This window comes from Protopterus annectens, chromosome 2.part0 (genome assembly GCF_019279795.1).
Source record: "Protopterus annectens isolate FY-2018-M chromosome 2.part0, PAN1.0, whole genome shotgun sequence".
In the NCBI taxonomy this organism is placed as follows: domain Eukaryota; kingdom Metazoa; phylum Chordata; order Ceratodontiformes; family Protopteridae; genus Protopterus; species Protopterus annectens.
The window spans coordinates 898,521,744-898,541,417 of NC_056728.1; the positions used below are offsets into that span (position 1 = coordinate 898,521,744).

Below are 19,674 nucleotides of genomic sequence, written 5' to 3' on the forward strand. Positions count from 1 at the left end.
TGTGTTTGAATGGAGGAACCAGGCATGGGTGTCTTCTGTCCCTTTAATTGCTTTATATTTAGAACCATTGGCAAAGAAAAGAAGGGACTCAAAATTACAATGATGTACTTGGCATGGTAATCAAGGAAAGTCGGATGTATTTGCAGATGTTATTTTGTATCTGATAAATCTGGAAAAGGTCATCTCAGTGTTGTGGAACATTTTAGGAATGTGTCAAATGTTTTCTGGATATAAAATTAATGTAAGACAAAGTCTTTATCTATAAAATATGTACCCAGACACAAACTGGTTCAGCAATACTCACATTTATGGGGACATGATAAAATGAAGTATTTAGGAGTATGGATTTAAAAGGCTTCTGTTATGGCAGCTAAAGATATGTGGGAAGAGACTAAACGGAAGAGAATACTTCAATTGGATGGGAAACCAGAAATTTATCCCTGGTTTGGCACCCATGTCTCTAATAGACAGAGGTAATCTGTAAATGGTTCATCTGCTAGGCCCATGCTTACACTTATCAAGGGTATGAGTACCTGTTCAGAGATTTGGGATGCATGGCTAGGCTTAAAAAGGCCCTTGTGGTCATTAGCCTAGTAAACACCTGTGAACCTACAGTTAAGAAACTGGACTCTTATTTATGGACATGGGTAGCAAGATACAAGGAGTGAAAATGTTTTAGTCCCTTTAGTTGTGTATATCAGTCAGGCATACTTTTATCAACCTGAGGAGTAGTTATAGACAATAATTAATAAAGAATTATAGGAATTTATCTGGAAGGGAAAGAAAGCAAGCATTAAGTGGGATAAGCTGATCCTTCCAATAGAATAAGGTGTTTTAGGCTTACCTGATTTGAAGAGATATTTTAGAGCTACACAGTTATGGTTAATATACATAACACAAGCAGAAGGTATAATTCAAAGTGGAAAGTGATGATGATGAAGCAAGGGGAAGTTCAAGAAATAAAAATAGTGGGATTTTGGATGCAGATCCTTAAGGATTATAACTGTACAGAATATTATATTCATAAAGTATCTAAGTATTCTAAGAACTAAACCAATATGATAATAGAGAAAGGAGATTTTGTCAATAGGAATGACTGCAGGGTGGTATTCAGGAAATAGTCAAAAGGGGGCTGGACTTTATTGGAGAGACTTGGCAAAGGAACCAAGATATTGAAGCAGATAACTGACACAGGAAAGGTAATAGAGTAGGATGAAGCCAAGAAGATATTTGGATTCCAGGCTGCAGACTGTCTTTTTTTTTTATCAGGGCTTAATCTCAGAATACAGACAAAGAGAAAGATAGAGAGGATATTTAAGTGAAAGACCTAGTTTGGTACAGTTTTTAGTTGAATTTAGAAGAAATGCAGCTATTAAAAAGGGATAATTAGTAAGGCATAGAAAATATTGCATGATAACCATAACAATCAATCAGAGGAAGTTAGAAAAGATTGGGAAGAGAATATAAAAAAGCAATTTACAAGAAACTGTTGGGAAGACATATGTATGGCTCCCAAGTATGCAACCGTGTCCAGAACGTTTAGGCTTTTTGCTTGGATGTGTTTGCATAGGTATTTTCATACCCCAAGCAGACTTCAAACACATTTTCCTCTGGTAGATGGCAAATGGTGGTGTGATGGAGAAGAATGAGGTAACTGGGAACATATGTTTTGGGAGTATAATGAGTTGGCAGATTCTTAACATTCCCTACAAAGTACTGTATCAGAAGTATTGTGTGAACACAAGGCTATAAGTAAGGAAATTATTCTTTTGAGCTGGGATACAAGATCTGAACTGCCTAGACATTGGCCTTTTTAAGTTTAATTATGTTGGCTGCCAAAAAAGCAATTTCTGAAAAATGGAAATCGAAGTCTGCACCAATTACAAAAGAGATAAAAGAACTGGAAGGCACAGCATTAAAAACGGGAACGAGCAAATTGGATAGAAGTAAATGGAAATCGTGTTGTATGGAAATATATGCATAATAATAATAATAATGTGGGGGAGTGAGGTTTGAGGGGTGGCAGGAATTCAGCAATTGTTTTTGCAATGTTGGACTGATGATAGTAGCAAAGAAAATATGTGTATTGTTTTTAAATTGAAAAATGTTAAAATAGTTTTTCTTTTCTGTTAATGTATGTTTGCCTATGTCTTAAGTGATAATTTAATAAAGGTGTTTAAAAAAATCCTGTATATCATGCAGAAAAATATTTTTTCATTGGGTAGATGTAATAGATAACATACTGTAGATTGCTATAGCTTAAGTTATGTGGTCAAGCACAGCTTAGTGCTGTACAGAGACCACTAAGGGTTGAAAAGCATTCATATGCATTTTCACAGCAGAATATGCTGTGGTTGTTTATTGGATGTTTCTTACTGATATCTGAAAAGAGGAAAAAGATGGTGCCTGTTTATGTGCAGCATATCCATGGTTTCAGAGGTATTCACTGCCACAGTATTATGTTCTGCATTATGCTCTTTCCTTTGTGAGTAATATGTTGATGATCTGGTCAGTTATAGTAATGGCCTAGAATACTTTACTAAATTGTCATTACTTAAAAAGTAAAAATACTGTTATCCTACTTATTTTTCCTGAATGCACAAGCTTTTTAGTCCCTTGATTATTGACCCACAAATTTAGACTCCTGTTCAGTAAAGTACATGAAGAAAACGTTCTGCACGAGTCTTTACAGTTGGAATCACTGGTTGCGTTTTGTAGCTGAAGGTGGCAGTATAATTTGTGCAAGTTATCTTAATATTTCATATGGTTATAGTGGAGTTTTACATTTTGCTATCGTGTACAGCAGATGTACATTTGCATTTTTAAGCTGACAAACTCAGTGTATATCTTAATCACTTCAGTAGTGTTTGCTAATGAACTTGAAACCAAAAATATTTTCTCAAAAAAGTTATATTTCCTGACATCTTATATGTTGTATGTGCTTGTTTTTTCTGTTGTTTTTACAAGCCTGCATGTTTTGAGACTAGGCTGTTAGACAAAACACCATAAAAATGTAGAGTCTTTTCTTGAAATTTTCATACAGTCATGTTAATGCAGTAAAGAGCTATTGCCATTTGGCAAGTAGAATAAAATTCATGTTAGTTTGGAGAATGAGTCTGCTGCATTTACTGATCAATTAGTTAAAAGTATGCGCACCTTTCCAAAAGCTGTCAAAATCATTAATATGTAATATTGGTGTTTTCAGATGTAAAAAAAATGTTTCTGTATAAGGGGTAGGCGTCAAATCTAGGGAATTTTATTGATAATTGTGCTAATAGCATTCTCTGAAAATTTCATGAAAAAACATGCACCATATTTCTAGTTGCAGGCTTTTGCATACAAACAGTAAAAATAACCAAAAATCGTTGAGCTGGTCCTTTTCAGAATTGGTTGAGGTTAAGCTAACTGGTTGGTAAAATCAGAAGTGATACAACATGGTAAACAGATGCCTTTGACTAAAATGTGTAGCACTGATGAACTTGTTTTTGTTCTTCATTTGTCCTAGAGTATGGAACTTCCTGCAGTTAGCAGACAGCATGCCACTCTTCTCTTCAGTACTGCTCTTGAAAATGGAAAGTGGGACCTGTGCCGACATATAATCAGGTTTCTAAAAGCCATTGGCTCTGGTGAATCAGAAACGCCCCCTCCTACTCCTTCCAGTCAGGTTTGTGTGGTATGCAAGTGTTGAGATTGGCATGACTGTTCTACATTGATCTGCCTTGTTATTCATTACACTTATTTTCTTGTTTCAGGAACCTAGCTCCACAAGTGGCTTTGAATTCTTCAGGCATCGCAGCATAAGTTTGTCGCAGTCAGCAGAGAACCTTCCTACCAGCAAGTTTAGCCTTCAGAAAACACTAAGCATGCCTTCTGGACCATCTGCAAAAAGGTGTTAAAATTATTTTTTTTACCTCTTTCATTTACAGTGTTAAAGTTGAAATGCTGAATGACTTGCAGCTTGTGCCTTTATGTAGGAAAATGTAGCTCAGCACTTCTGCAAGAAATGAGCCCTCATGCCATATTTGATTTGAGATGTCTTTAGCTTAGTTGTTAACCACTTTCAGAAACATTGTCATTAGTTTTCTGCTTTTTTATTTTTAAAATTATAAGCAGCATTGTTATTCTGGTATAGTAATCAAAACTAAACACCCGACTGTTATTTCTTTATTTGTATATGTTTGTTTATTAGATAAGCCCACTGGTGACACATCCCTTTTCAGGAATAACCCCAGAGCACTAGCTGGTCAAGGGATGTGCTCAGTGTCACATAGTAGGCAACCAGAGGTGACAAGAATCAAAAATAGTTTAGCCTTGACTTCAAGAATCAGCTGTTTAACACTGCAGAGCCTTTATATTTTGCACTAGCTGCCATGCTATTTTATGCATTTGTGCAAGTTTGAGCTTGGTACTTCTTATGAAAGAGGCACATGTGGTTCTTTGAGGTTTCCCTTTCCCACAATCCTAGTGAAGGCACCCTGGTAGTCTTTACTTGCATATATATATATATATATATATATATATATATATGTGTGTGTGTGTGTGTGTGTGTGTGTGTGTGCGCAACAGGTCAATGGCTGCTTACTTCTTTTGTTACAAAGTTGACAACAAGGTATGGTCCCATTGGAGTGTTTCCACCTGTTTTTCAAGGAGATCATTAGAACAGTCTCCAAGCATTATAATATTGTAGTACAGAGCACAAGAATTAAATCAGTCTTTTTTTACATATCTTTATTGCATTCAGCACAAAGAGGTCACCAACATTCATAAATTCTGTTTTGAAGAAATTTCACTGGAAGTTCAACATAAATTATAAAACTTATCAGGTATTACTTATTCATATCAGATGCTATTGGCTTGGGAGTGCCTTCTATGTGGAGTCTGCATGTCCTCCCCACGGTTGGGTAGCGTTCGAAAAACATGCGTGCGTAAATGGGCATGCCTTCTTGAAGGTTGGGCGTCGAGCTGGCGCCTCGGCGTTTCGTAAAAATCTACTGCCAATCATTAGCAGACCGGAGTTCTGCTGTGGCGACTCCTTACCAGGAAAAGCTGAAAGACAAACAGCAACAACAATCGGATGCTAGTTTTTTGTGCATCTTCTTTGCCACACATCCACAATTGATAACAGTTAAGAATTAATTTAAATGTAAACATCAACTCAAAATTCAAAAGAAAAAAAAAAAACGGAAAATCTAACCTCAACTTTTAATAATAAGCTATATTATTAATCTGTCTGTGCCTCTAACTAGCAGAATATATACATTGTCGGTCATTCAGTCATAATACTGTCATAACTGGTTTAATAGTCCTTCCCAAAGCAGAAATAGTTGGTTAATAACACATTTGTTCTGTTAGCCTTAATATTAATATTGATCTCAGTCCAGTCAACTCAGTAATGTGTTAATGCAACACTTAGAATTTTAAAGAGGATCTATAGGGCTTCCATGGTATTCATTTGTTCACATATTTCTGTGATGGATAGTTTTCCAAAGCACATTTTTTTATCTAATTTCTCTTTTAATGAAATTACGGTAATAGTAGTTAATTTCCTTCTTTTCATATGTAATGTGTCTTTTTTGTGTAATAGTTTTCTTTGTCTCAAGAGTTATCGAACGATAACTCTTCATCAGTTTTAAATTGTTTATCCCCTTCTGACATCCTGAATGCCTGAGCATTTTGGTTAATTGTACTTCCCAGCTTAAAACGAGAGTTTTTTTTTTCTTGATTTTCTTAAAAATAAAACTGTCCTATTACAAAAATATGTTCTCAGGTCATCACCACTAACCCTTTTTCATGTCTCCAACAGAATGCATCTTCATTTGATAATATCTGACCAAACTTATGAGGGATGTAAAAAATATTTGTGGAGACATTTAATTGAAAACATCATGCACTTTATTGATTTTTGTAGCATTCCAGGCTAACATACATTCCATTTCCTCACTGGCTCTTCCGTTTCTTTTTTTTTCAGCTGAGCATTTTGCTTTCACCCAATTTTTTTCCACTTCAGTTTTTAGTTGCTTCAAAGCTTTATGTGTAGTATAAATTATACCTTTTATTTTTGGATTCCCCCCTCTTGCTTTCAACAGTTGCAGAACTGTTTAGGAGTCTCCTGTCAAACACATGGCCGTTGCTGTATTTGGCAACTCCTCATATTCAGTCCTAAAACAATTGTGGAGTCAGTACAGAACTGATCCCAGTGTATCATTTTAATCTATCTTTGTTTTCAGTTAAAAAAATGCAGCATCTTTAATTGAACACCCATAAAACATATTCCTAGAAAAAGGACATTTAATCTACTCATCTGCTTCATAAGAATCATTTCACTGTTTCCCATTCTTTGTTTACCTCTACCAAATTTCTGGTTGCCTGTAAAAGATCTCATGGAATTCCATCTTGAAAAGCTAGGAAGATGTACAGAAGCAAAGGTAGTGCAAAAAATTACCTCCATGACTCTTCAGTCTAATTCCTGCCCAAGCATTTTCCATTTGCATAAATATTCCCTTAACCTCTTCCTTAGATCACATTCAGTAACATTTTAAGAGTACACTCTTCTGAAGTATTCCCAAAACGTACTCCTAAATATTAAATATGTCCTGCATTTTATAAATATCAGTATATGTTTTACTATTGGTGAGGGAATGTAGTTTGCCACTACTGTTCTTGTTTTTGTTGTATTAATCTTACACCTTGGTATTTTAATAGACTTGACTAACATTTGAAACAATGTGTCATATTTCTTAGGCTGAACTGGAGAAATCAAAACATCATCTGTACACGACAATGTCTTTATTTCTTTTCATGTCCAGCCGTTTAAACTTTCAGATCCGATTTTTTTAAATTTAGCTGTCAAGGATTCTTTTTTGTTCTGTGCAGACATAAGAGGGGAGAAAAAGGATGCTGCTGTCCTGTTCCTCTTGACAATAAGAAAGGTCAGGACTTTACTATGTCATTTTCTCATTCTCTAGATGCTTTGTAAATGGCCCATATCAAATCTGTAAATTTAACGAAATCCAGACTCTCTGAGGAGTAATGTAAAGTAAATCCATTCTAAACTATCGGAAGCTATTGTCTGCATCCAAATTTAAATTCAGCAGGATATCCCCTTCCCCATTTCTATCCTCATTAGTATCTCAGATTTAGTATGTTGCGACATGCTTTTTGCTCACAAGCCTCCATAGTCATTTATAAACTGGGGGCATATATTTTTGCCAATCCTTTTGCCAACACTGACGTAAACAGTTTGCAGTCATGGCATAAAACTGAAATGTCTTTCCCTTCCTTAAGTATTACAGATATCGGAGTTTCTCTGCAATAAGCAATAACATCTTTACTCCACCAGCACCATATTAAAAAGCTGCATTAATTCAGGAAGTATGTTATTCTTTTCAGTCAGCCAAAGTTCAGTCTGCATTCCATTACTGTATGGGGTCTTCCTCTTCTTTCTCCCTTTATAACTTCATTTAACTCTTCATGAGTAGTATTTGCTATTTTGCCTTTTTCACCTTCTAATCATGGTAATTCCAAACCTCTAAAAAATGTTAAATCTGAATAATATTTTTATGCCTTCTGCTAGCATAACAATGTCCCTAGTATAAACTGTCCTATCCTCCTTTTTTCTGCTATGTAATTCATAATAGCCAGTGACTTCACATGTTCTGGAACATTATAAAAAGATCTTTCAGAGATTGTCACAAAAATCGATAATTTTCTATGTAGCAATTCTTCCACATTTTTTTTGGAGCCTGCTCCTTTTGTTCCTTAATTATTTACACTGCTTACCTGTTCATTTTTCATTCTTTTACTTGAAACCCTATCTGATCTTTTATATTGACATAGTATGTGATGAATGGTGTCTATTTTCCTTCTTGTGTCACAGCTTAAACTGGTTCCACTCTGTAAAGGAAAACACAAAGATTAATGCACGTTAGGTTCAAGCAAGGTACCCTTTATTACTTGCAGCAAGGAGACAAAGCATGTAGGTACAAGGTTTGTCTGGTTTTCCATAGTTCAGCCTACAGTTTTTATACAGTTTTTTTACAAGTTCACAGAAAGATGCTATTATTATACTGCGGTGGTGGTGCTGCGGTAGCGTTTTCGCCTCACAGTTAGATGTTGCCCGTTCGATTCTCAGAGCGTCTTCTGTGTGGCGACATGCATGAATGGGCGTTCCTTTGTTGAAGGTTGTGCATTAGGCCCGGCAAGCCAGCACGTAAAACTCTACTGACAATCATTAGCAGACTGGAGTTCCGCTGTGGCGACCCCTAACTGGGAAAAGCCGAAAGAAACAAACAAACAGAAAGATGCTATTATTAGATTTGCTGCTGACATGGTCAAATAATTGCTGTCTTGCAAAAACATGTTTTTGAGAAAAACAACCTGGCCTTGAGTTTGTTTCAGCTTCCCTTAGTTTTTCACAATTCTTTCTCTAGTTCTGATATGATACATTCAAGGTACAGTCCTGGCCTTAATACACTTTCTGCTGACCATAGTGGATTTACAGGCATCCATTGTTCTCTTTTCAGAGCCTCTAGCAGCTGCATATTTTCACACAGAATAAGCAGAATAAATGTATTAACTCCTTTTAACCCTTAATAAACTAAACCTGCATATTGCAGTTGTACATTTTAATACACTAAGCCTACATATTGCATTTCAGTTCTACATTTTCCTAACATTTCCCCCCTTTTAATACTTTATTCGACTTTCAAAACAAGCATAAACAGTTTTTTTTTCCCTTAACCATTTTCCACTCAGGATTTGTAGTTAGAGAGTTATTCAGTTCAAGCTTGTGAAAGTATTTCTTCAGCTTTTAATCAGTACCTCTAACTCAACATTCTGATATAAAGTCTTTGAAATTGAAGCGTCTATGAAATGTTTAACTAGTCCTTTTATACAGGGGATGCAGCAGCATCCACACACCATCAGTAAGGCTGCTCCTACACAGATGGCAATCAGAATGTTCATCAAGATGCTGCCCCAACCCCCAAACCATTTTTGGAAAAAGTCTGTTAATGGATTCGGTCCTGGTTTGGTCATGGCTGACACTTGATGAATTATTTCGAGATGGCTGTTTATTTCATGTTTGTTGTCAGGAATAAACGAACAGCACTCCTCCTGGATTAAAGCACATAACCCTCCTTTCATCGCTAGGGTGAAGTCGAGAGCCAAGTGATTTTGAAGCACCACTGTCCTCATGGCTGTGAGTTCATTAGTCACCAATTCTAGGGCAGAAAAAGTCACATTACTCATTGTCTCAAGATGTTTGGATAGTTTTCTCAGCTCCCAGATCGATTTCACTGCTCCGTATTCTGGTATTACGCCCGCCCAAGATATGACTTCATCGCCCAGATCCATGTGCAACAGTCCTTTGTCACTCACATGGGCTAGATCATGGTGATGTATCCAGGATGCATTAACTTGTCCCACCGGATTAGCAGGTTTATTGATTTCTCGAACATTTTGAATTTTTCGTATTGCTGGAATTAGATATGCCAGAAAACAGCTTCCAGACCAGTTGTCTGGTAGCCATTTATATGCTCTATCACCACACACGAAGTAGCAGTCAGGAATTGTGACTGAAATGTTGCTGATTTTATAGTTACCGGGCTTTTGTTGAGTCATAGCCCAGAATATACACAATTTGATTTTCATCAACCGTTTTCTTGCTTTCAGTAAAGTCATTGCTATTGCCAACCTGTAATTGCTGGCCTTTGTTTGTCGTGGCGCAGGAATTCCCAGTACAGTGATGTATCACTGTCATATTACAGGTGCTATTTCCAACTTTTGTTTTTCCGTAGTTTTGAAAGCATCCTGTTCCTCTTTTTGCCTTGGGTAAAAATAGGGTCACTCTTTTAATCGATGTCACATTCACTGCATCCTTCAGTAGTGCTTGCCAGTTTTGATTCATATTTAAGGGAATCTGTATTAAGGGTATTTCTCCATGTGCAGTAGGAATAGCTGCACAGTCCCAGCAATTGGAGATATTGAGGGTGTCTGCATAAGTGTGCTTAATAGCCTGATAAGTATTGAAATAATAATAAGTAATTGAAGTACTGATAAGTATTGAAATTTGGGTGCCACTTTGCACGTTTACTTCATTCTACTTGTGTGGCTGAGAAAAGAAATGGCCACAATAAAAAGATTATTATTACTAATACAGTCAACAGGATGGTCAGGCAATATTTCTGCAGAAATGGTTGTTCTACATTCCTGTTTTCTCCGGCTCTTCCAAACAGATGCATTTGGATCTTTCTTGCTTTCGTCATTTTTGCCCAGGACACGTGGTCTTACTCTCTGCCGTGTAGGACCCCAGCACCAATGATTGCTTCACTGGGTTTGAGATGGATCAGTTCCTATTGATCTGACCTCCCCTTTGTAGCCAGACTTTTGTGCTTAGGGTCCCAATGGAGAGGTAAGGTCTTTGTCCAGCTTGAAGTTCTTCAACTTGCAGTGCGTCAGATGAATTAACGAAGCTCGCTCTTTCATTTTGACTGCAGTAGGTGTTAAAAGAAGCACCTGGTAAGGACCTTTCCACTTAGGCGATGCCCAGTTCTTTCACTTCACGATTTTAATTCACACCCAGTCTCCTGGCGTCACTGCCACTTCCGATGTTTCGGTTTGTTTTTGACCTGAAACAGAATTAAACTGCAACAGATGTTTAGAACTTAACAACTTTTTCATATATTCAGCTAACATAAAATCAGCTTCCTGGTCTGATGACATGAGAGGTTTCCACTGGGGTGTGTAATAAGCCATTCCATACAGCTTCTCAAAAGGAGTCAGTCCTTTTGCTGTAGGGATGGTTCTCATGTTCAACAGTGCCAGGGGTAAACAGTACAGCCAGGTTTTCCCTGTCTCAGCTATCAATTTCCTCAGTTTGCTTTTCAGTATACCATTATGTCTTTCAACCAGCCCTGCAGACTGCGGATGATATGCACAATGGTTTTTTAAAGAAATAGCAACAAACCTACTCAGCTGCTGTATGGTTTAATTTACAAAGTGCGTACCATTGTCACTATAGATTCTTTCCGAAATGCCGAACCTAGGAATAATTTCCTTGACAAGTACTTTTGCCACTGTAGCTGCATCTGAGTTTTTGGTTGGAAAGGCTTCCACCCATCTGGAAAACTTATCTATAATGACAAGGCAATACTTCTTATTCTCACATTTGTTTAATTCTATGAAATCCATACAGATAGTGTGAAACTGATATGGTGGTGTGGGAAAACTCCCTTGCTTGGGCTTTATCGCCCCGTGTGCATGGTGTTTGTTACAAATCTGTCAGATTATAGCTTGTAAATCCGTACGTTGTGAACACTTGGTTCACCAGCTGTGTCATCCCCCCTGTTGAGACATGGCACTGCCCATGACTCAACAATGCCGCATAGCGGAACAAATTAGAGGGTAGTATTGGTTTCCCTTCCTTAGAGATGTACAACCCCTTTTAGAGGACTGCTCCTCGTTTTATCCATTGCTGTTTTTCAATTTGCGTAGTAAGTGTCTGCATTGTTTTTAACATATTCAGATTCAAAATTTCAGAGGGTTGTAATTCCTCGTTTAAAAGAAATACTTCTGTAGCTACTTGTTTTGCAGCTGTATCAGCTTTTGCATTACCTTTTGAAATCCTGTCTTGTTGCTTGGTGTGAGCTGCACATTTGCAAATGACCACCTTCTGAGGTAACTGAATAGATTCTAAAAGATTTAAAATAAACTGCACATGATTTATAGGTTTGCCAGTAGATGTTATCATTCCCCGTTTTTTTCACTGTTGTGCAAACACATGTACAGTGGAGAAAGCGTACTGGCTATCAGTAAAAAATGTTTACACATTTACCCTTTGCTAAAGTACATGTCCGTGTCAGGGCAATCAATTTTGCTGCCTGTGCAGATAAATGGTGTGGTAAAGATTTTGCTTCTATAACTTCAGTATTGGAGACTACTGCATATTCTACTAGATTCTGTCCTGCAGGACCCCTTTTGCACGAGCCATTCATGTTGTATGTCACCTCAGCATTATCCAAGGGGACATCTGTGAGGTCTTTTCTAGGTAGTGTCTTTTGCTCAATTAACTGCAGGCAGCGGTGCGGTGTGCCGTCTGCAGGGGTTGGTAGCAGAGTAGAAGGATTCAAAGTCGTGCATCGTTCAATTGTCATATGAGGTTGGCTCAATAATATAGTCATGCAGGAGAGATGCCTAGCAGGGGAAAGAAATGCCACCTAATTGCGACTGCATGGGGTACCCTGAACGTGAGGGGTTGGAACAAAACTACTGAAGCTGATGCCTGTGCCGCCATTGCAGCTGCAACAACTGCCTGGACACACTGGGGTAATGACCGTGCCACTGGGTCTAGTTGTGATGAATAGTAAGCAATGGGACGTTGCTTATCCCCATGGTGTTGTGTTAGTACTGATGTCATATAACCCTGCTTGCAATCTACAGTCTGGAAAAGACGTTTATGATAATTTGGTAATCCCAGAACTAGAGAGGATGCTATTAATTGTTTCAGTTTACAAAAAGCCGATTCTGCTTTTGATGTTCATTGTAACAAATTTTGCACTGCCATGGGTGTCTTATATACAAGGTCAGTTAAGGGTGCAGATTCCAAGGCATAGTTTGGAATCCAGCTTCGACAAAAATTAGTCGTTCCCAAAAAGGACATAATTTCCTTCTTGGTGGTAGGCTTTGGTGCCTGCAAGATTGCCACTTTTCTGTCCTCATCTAATGTTCTACCTTCCTTGGATATCACATATCCTAGGTACTTCACCTGTTTTTTCCAGAGCTGCAGTTTGTCTTTGTTTACTTTATGCAACTGCAACGTCCCAACCGAGAGAAAAAGTGTTCCTGCTGTAAAAACTAAAACAAGTGAATAAACTTTCTCAAATGCGCAGGAACACAGCGGCTTAGTATATCCAAGTGAATTCGTAATCTAAAATATGTTAATAGTGAAATTCCGCTCATCCAAAAGAACAATAGCTCCACAAGATATAAAGGAACGTTCTTTATTCTAAAACCAGTAAGCGCTTTCACCCATGGAGGGCTTCATCAGACTGTACAAATTAATTAGTGGTCACAGCCTTTAAATAATCAAGTCAATTAATGTAATTAAACATTTAAAAACAATATTAAAATACTTAAAGGTATAAAACAACTTCTCAATATCTTAATGGTGAAGCGTCAATACAACTAAAACAATGCTGTTACATGTGAAAATTCCATATAATTCTATATAGTGAGTGTAATCACTTCTTAATATACTTATAAGTGATAAACATCTAAAATGACATGGTATATCTCTGTGTCTCAAATCTGATTTAAAAACTACGCAAAGCATTTTGACTTTCTCTTAGCAATTGCAATACTTTCATCACGCCACAAGATGGTATCATACCCTAATTAATGTATTATTTTCCTCAAATAAAGTTTAATTTCTTTGACTTTGAGGTACATATTGAAGAGAAATTATTATCTCTAATTCAAGAGGCTTAGGACTATTAAAAATATTGTAAACAATGTGAAATTCATAGAAAGGTGCATTGCATAAAACATAAACATACATTAACATAGACTATAATTCTAAGGCATATTACCTCTCTATCATAATAAAAATCAAAAATATACATTAGCATCAAGATGTATCTTAGGAATAATATCATGGATGAACAATAATGTAGATAAACAGAAATATATGAACAAAAATATGTAAACAAAAGTATAAAAATATGTATGTCATTGTTTTAATGCTCTACCCAATCTCCTTTTCTTAAGAAAGGGATAGATGTTAATTTTGTCATTCAGGCCTGGGGGGTGATCAGATTTGCATCTAATGATCCACCTAGTTTCATGTTCAAGAGTAAGTGTTTCTATATCCCTCCTCTTAACGTGTGAGTGATATGTTGTATAACAAAAAATGTGAAGGTATGCCCATTCCCTTTATTTTTAACATGTTTCGCTAGGGCATTTCGTTCATCTCCTGTTCTTATACTATAGTTATGTTCCCTTATTCTCTCTCTTAGCTGTCTATTTGTTTTTCCTATATAGAAACACTGGCAGGAACTACACTGAGCCAAATAGACCACATTATCTGTTCTACAGGTGGTGCCTGTTAGGAAGGTAAAAACTTGTTCCGTAGCTGGTGATTTAAACTGTACATCAGTGTTAATATAGGTACATTGATTACAGCTATTACAGGGAATGGTGTTAGTATGAGGAGTTAGATGTTGACTTGTAAGTTTATGGCATAATGTACGCTTCAAATTAGGTTTGTTTTTGTAATTAAATCTTGGATGCTCACCAACCAAACTACAAATATCATCATCTAATCTTAACAAATGCCAGTGTTTAGCAAGTATATTTTTAACCTCATTGACATCTTTTGTATAATATAAGGAGAAACTAACCACTGAGTCCTTTACTCTTTCACGTCTTGTGCCAATAGCTACGCCAACATAGTCATGGCCCAATGGGAGAATGAAGAGTTGTTCCACCTTACATCTTTTAAGAATAATGTCGCATTTTATAAGAGGTTTGTGGACGACCTCTTTTTGGTTTGGAAAGGAAATGAAAATGCCTTACTAGACTTTGAAAGGGACATCAATGGTCTAACACATTTTTTAAAGTTTACTATGTCGTATTCATCAGATTTTATTTCCTTCTTGGATGTAAATGTTATGAAATTAAGGAATGGAATTGTAAATACCTCTGTACACAGGAAAATGTGCTTTAGAAATTCTATTCTACATAGGAATAGTATGCACCCTAAGCACATTTTCGATAATATAATCAAGGGACAAGTGATGAGAGCATCTAGGCTCAATCCTACAGAGATAGGTTTTACTAATGAAGTAGAAGGGCTGAAGGGTAGATTACTTGAAAGGTCCTATGATAGGAGAGATGTGGGCAGAACAATAGATGAAGTAAATGGGCTTAGAGACACAAGAGCTCGTCCATATTTCTCTAGTAGAGTGGATACAGAAGACAAAAAGGATACTAATGAAAGAGTAAAGGACTCAGTGGTTAGTTTCTCCTTATATTATACAAAAGATGTCAATGAGGTTAAAAATATACTTGCTAAACACTGGCATTTGTTAAGATTAGATGATGATATTTGTAGTTTGGTTGGTGAGCAACCAAGATTTAATTACAAAAACAAACCTAATTTGAAGCGTACATTATGCCATAAACTTACAAGTCAACATCTAACTCCTCATACTAACACCATTCCCTGTAATAGCTGTAATCAATGTACCTATATTAACACTGATGTACAGTTTAAATCACCAGCTACGGAACAAGTTTTTACCTTCCTAACAGGCACCACCTGTAGAACAGATAATGTGGTCTATTTGGCTCAGTGTAGTTCCTGCCAGTGTTTCTATATAGGAAAAACAAATAGACAGCTAAGAGAGAGAATAAGGGAACATAACTATAGTATAAGAACAGGAGATGAACGAAATGCCCTAGCGAAACATGTTAAAAATAAAGGGAATGGGCATACCTTCACATTTTTTGTTATACAACATATCACTCACACGTTAAGAGGAGGGGATATAGAAACACTTACTCTTGAACATGAAACTAGGTGGATCATTAGATGCAAATCTGATCACCCCCCAGGCCTGAATGACAAAATTAACATCTATCCCTTTCTTAAGAAAAGGAGATTGGGTAGAGCATTAAAACAATGACATACATATTTTTATACTTTTGTTTACATATTTTTGTTCATATATTTCTGTTTATCTATATTATTGTTCATCCATGATATTATTCCTAAGATACATCTTGATGCTAATGTATATTTTTTGATTTTTATTATGATAGAGAGGTAATATGCCTTAGAATTATAGTCTATGTTAATGTATGTTTATGTTTTATGCAATGCACCTTTCTATGAATTTCACATTGTTTACAATATTTTTAATAGTCCTAAGCCTCTTGAATTAGAGATAATAATTTCTCTTCAATATGTACCTCAAAGTCAAAGAAATTAAACTTTATTTGAGGAAAATAATACATTAATTAGGGTATGATACCATCTTGTGGCGTGATGAAAGTATTGCAATTGCTAAGAGAAAGTCAAAATGCTTTGCGTAGTTTTTAAATCAGATTTGAGACACACAGATATACCATGTCATTTTAGATGTTTATCACTTATAAGTATATTAAGAAGTGATTACACTCACTATATAGAATTATATGGAATTTTCACATGTAACAGCATTGTTTTAGTTGTATTGACGCTTCACCATTAAGATATTGAGAAGTTGTTTTATACCTTTAAGTATTTTAATATTGTTTTTAAATGTTTAATTACATTAATTGACTTGATTATTTAAAGGCTGTGACCACTAATTAATTTGTACAGTCTGATGAAGCCCTCCATGGGTGAAAGCGCTTACTGGTTTTAAAATAAAGAACGTTCCTTTATATCTTGTGGAGCTATTGTTCTTTTGGATGAGCGGAATTTCACTATTAACATATTTTAGATTACGAATTCACTTGGATATACTAAGCCGCTGTGTTCCTGCGCATTTGAGAAAGTTTATTCACTTGTTTACTTTATGTCCCTCAGCAGCTAAAAATTGTAGAAGTGCTACTGTATTTTCCCTACAATCCTGCAGGGTGGGGGCCGCTAATAAAATGTCATTAACATAAAGTAAAATCTGACTACCCTTTGGTGGATTAAACCTTGCCAAGTTACTTGACATTTCCTGTGAGAATATTGTAGGGCTCTCACAATATCCCTGTGGTAGTCGCGTATATGTGTATCTTTTTCCCTGAAATGTGAATGCAAACCAATACTGGCTATTTGGGTGTATTGGTATTGAAAAGAATGCGTTACTAATATTCACCACAGAGAAATACTTTTGTTGAGGTTTTAAGTCATTTAACAGTGTGCGTGGGTCTGGCACTATGGGTGCCCTTGGTATTACTGCATTATTCACAGCTTGCAAATTCTGGACCATACGCCATTCTCCATTGGCTTTTTCAACTGGAAATAAAGGTGTATTACACTGAGAATTGGGAGATTCCACTAGTTACCCCTCCCTTAAGTAATGCTGCTATGATAGGTTTTATCCCTGCCTCTGCATCTTTCCTTAAGGGGTATTGTCTTTTCTGTGGTTTAAATGCTGATTTTGGTGTGATATTAACTGGCCCTGCCATACGGATAAGTCCTACATCTGATTTCCCTGTTGACCAGAGAGTCTCTGGTACATCTCGCAAGGTGTTTTTTTCCTCCTTCAGTAGGAGTGTTCATTAGCTGTGTTTGAGAGAATGCAGGTGCACAGCTGGGTTGGTCTGTGTCACCCAATTCAATTTTTGTACTTGTATTTTCTGTTTTGACAGTTAGTTCTGTTTGTTTCTCCCATTTTGTGGCTTTCTCCCGTAGGTCTGCCCACTGTATATTTTTATTTTTGGTCAGGCTAACATGTGGTAATTGATTAGATTTATAAAGTGTTAAAACTTTTTGAGGCAGCGAATTGTTGACTACACTATTCCCTTCTGTGTCCTAGTACAGGTTACGCAGTACCAATTTATTTGTATGATTCTTAAATATTTTTTTTCATATTCCTTATTGGGTCCTGGTGTATTACAAAAATATAGGGTACAATGTAACAGGTGTTTATCAATGTCGAGAGAGGGAAACTTACTGATAGCTACGTTCATTAGCTTCTTGGTCACAGTCCCCGGACCAGTTGTGACCAAGTCCTGACTATACAAATAAAATATTTCACCCCCCGATTGCACCGTAAAGGTGTCAGTTTGTTGCTGAGCTTCCATTTCCTGCATGGTTGGGATTACTGCTATACCAAATAACTGCATGAGATTTTTGCACAAGAGATTCACTGGGCACTTTGCAGAAACTACAATCTTACTTTTTTGTGTCAATCCCAAAACAGGATCAGTTATTGTAATATTGCAGGAGAGGGGCTCCCGATATAGCTGCCCATTAGCTGCTTTGACTAGCATGTAGTCGGATGGTTCTGAGTTCTCTGGCAATTTGGAGGGGTGTATCAGGGTTTGTGATGCCCCTGAGTCGCACAAAAATTTGACTTCCCTGCCTTCCACCAAAAGTATAACTTCTGGTTTAGTATTTGCTAAGTAGAGCTCTAAGCTCAATAAGGCCAAGTCTAGTACTTCATCTTTTACTTCACCGTCATCAATTCCCTGTACGTTTTCTATTTTCCTTTTCACATTTTTATTTGTTCTTTTTTACTAGTCCCTTCTAATGATTTCTGACTATCATATAGTCAGTCTTTACCTTCCTTGTCTTCCGTAGTTGCTTTCTTATTTTTTTTGCAATCCCTTGCCAAATGTCCCTTTTTACCACATTTGAAACATTCACCCCTTTTCTTGCATTCTTCAAAGTCTTCTGATCGTTGATCAGACTGCCTACCTCCCTGTGCATTTTTCCTGCCCTTTTTTTCGGGGTGTACTACATAAACTTTCACTCTGTCCTCTACAGAAAATACTTGAGCCTTCTTTTTGCTATTGAAATGCCTTTTAGCATGCCTAGCATATTCGAGTAGTGATTGTAGCCTGCCAGTTCGATGATCAACCATATGTTTTGTAATGAAACTGCTTATAGGTGCACTACTGCCTTTCAAAAATGCATTTTTCAACTGCTGTTCATATGGGGAATTTTGTTTTTCGTCTTTGGGGATCTGCATTCCACAGTGGTTATTAAAACATTCCAGTAGCCTAGCGAAATATTGGTCAACTGTCTCACCCTCCTGTTGGATGCTTTGATTAATGCACGTCCAGTCTGCCCTAGGTTTCCATTTTTAGAGATGCGGTCTGTAAGTCCTTTTACTTTAGCGTCTAAATTTGCACTGCTATGAGGAAGGGGTTTTTGTTCAGTATCACGAGGCTTCCAATTGCCACAAATCATGTCCCAGTCTGGCCCTACAATTTGCCGAACTACCCTTTTTATTTTTTCCCCGTTTAAATGATAACTTAGCCTTATTCTTTGTAAATCATCTGAGAATTTTCTAAAATTAATTTTCGGATGGGGAATCCCTTCTGTAGCTTTCTGGATATTTTCCGGAGTCCAGGGTCTGTATACTAAGATGGTTGGATCCTGATTATCCTGCCCAGCCTGAGGGTTCGGTACTTCTATGAGTGGACATATTTCCTGTTCTTTTTCTCCTGCAGGCTGTGTGTCTTTAAATTTTTGCCATGACTCTTGATTACCTGCTTTTTTTCGGGACCTAGTTTCAATGGGATTCCTTATTTTAGCTAGTTTTATAGCGTCCTTATTCTCAGTGACCACAGGATATAGCGGAGGTGGATTTACCTGTCTATTCACTCCATATTCTGGTAAGGGAGGTGGAGGTGCTGTTGCTATTACTAGGTTGTTATTCTTCCTATTTGAAAACATTGTTTTTGAATCCTTGTTCTTTTGGTCCCTACAGTTTACTTCCTTCAGCCACCTGTGTGCCTGGGGAATTCCTAACTGTCGTTGCTTTTTTACCTGACCTTTAGAATCAGTTTTAAGTTGTTTAATAAATTTGATGAGTGAGGATTTTTTCAATTTTCTGTCAAATTCGTATTTAATAACCCATTTTGAAAAGTGTTTGACATTGTCTGTGCGCTGTGACTGCATATATTTTGCATCCTCCGTTAATGGTGGGTCTCAGGGTATTTTTGCACAGTTATTACCCATTTTCCCTT

At 36.9% G+C, this 19,674-nt stretch overlaps 1 protein-coding gene across 1 annotated transcript in view; it reads left to right on the forward strand.

Annotated features, from left to right (window-relative positions):
* The window catches only part of RIC1 (RIC1 homolog, RAB6A GEF complex partner 1), a 2,584,659-nt gene that overhangs the window by 1,910,644 nt on the left and 654,341 nt on the right, over positions 1-19,674 (forward strand). The window contains exons 20-21 of the mRNA XM_044061149.1: positions 3,506-3,664; positions 3,753-3,889. Coding sequence (XP_043917084.1) covers positions 3,506-3,664; positions 3,753-3,889 — 296 coding nt within the window. The remainder of the gene's footprint in view (positions 1-3,505; positions 3,665-3,752; positions 3,890-19,674) is intronic.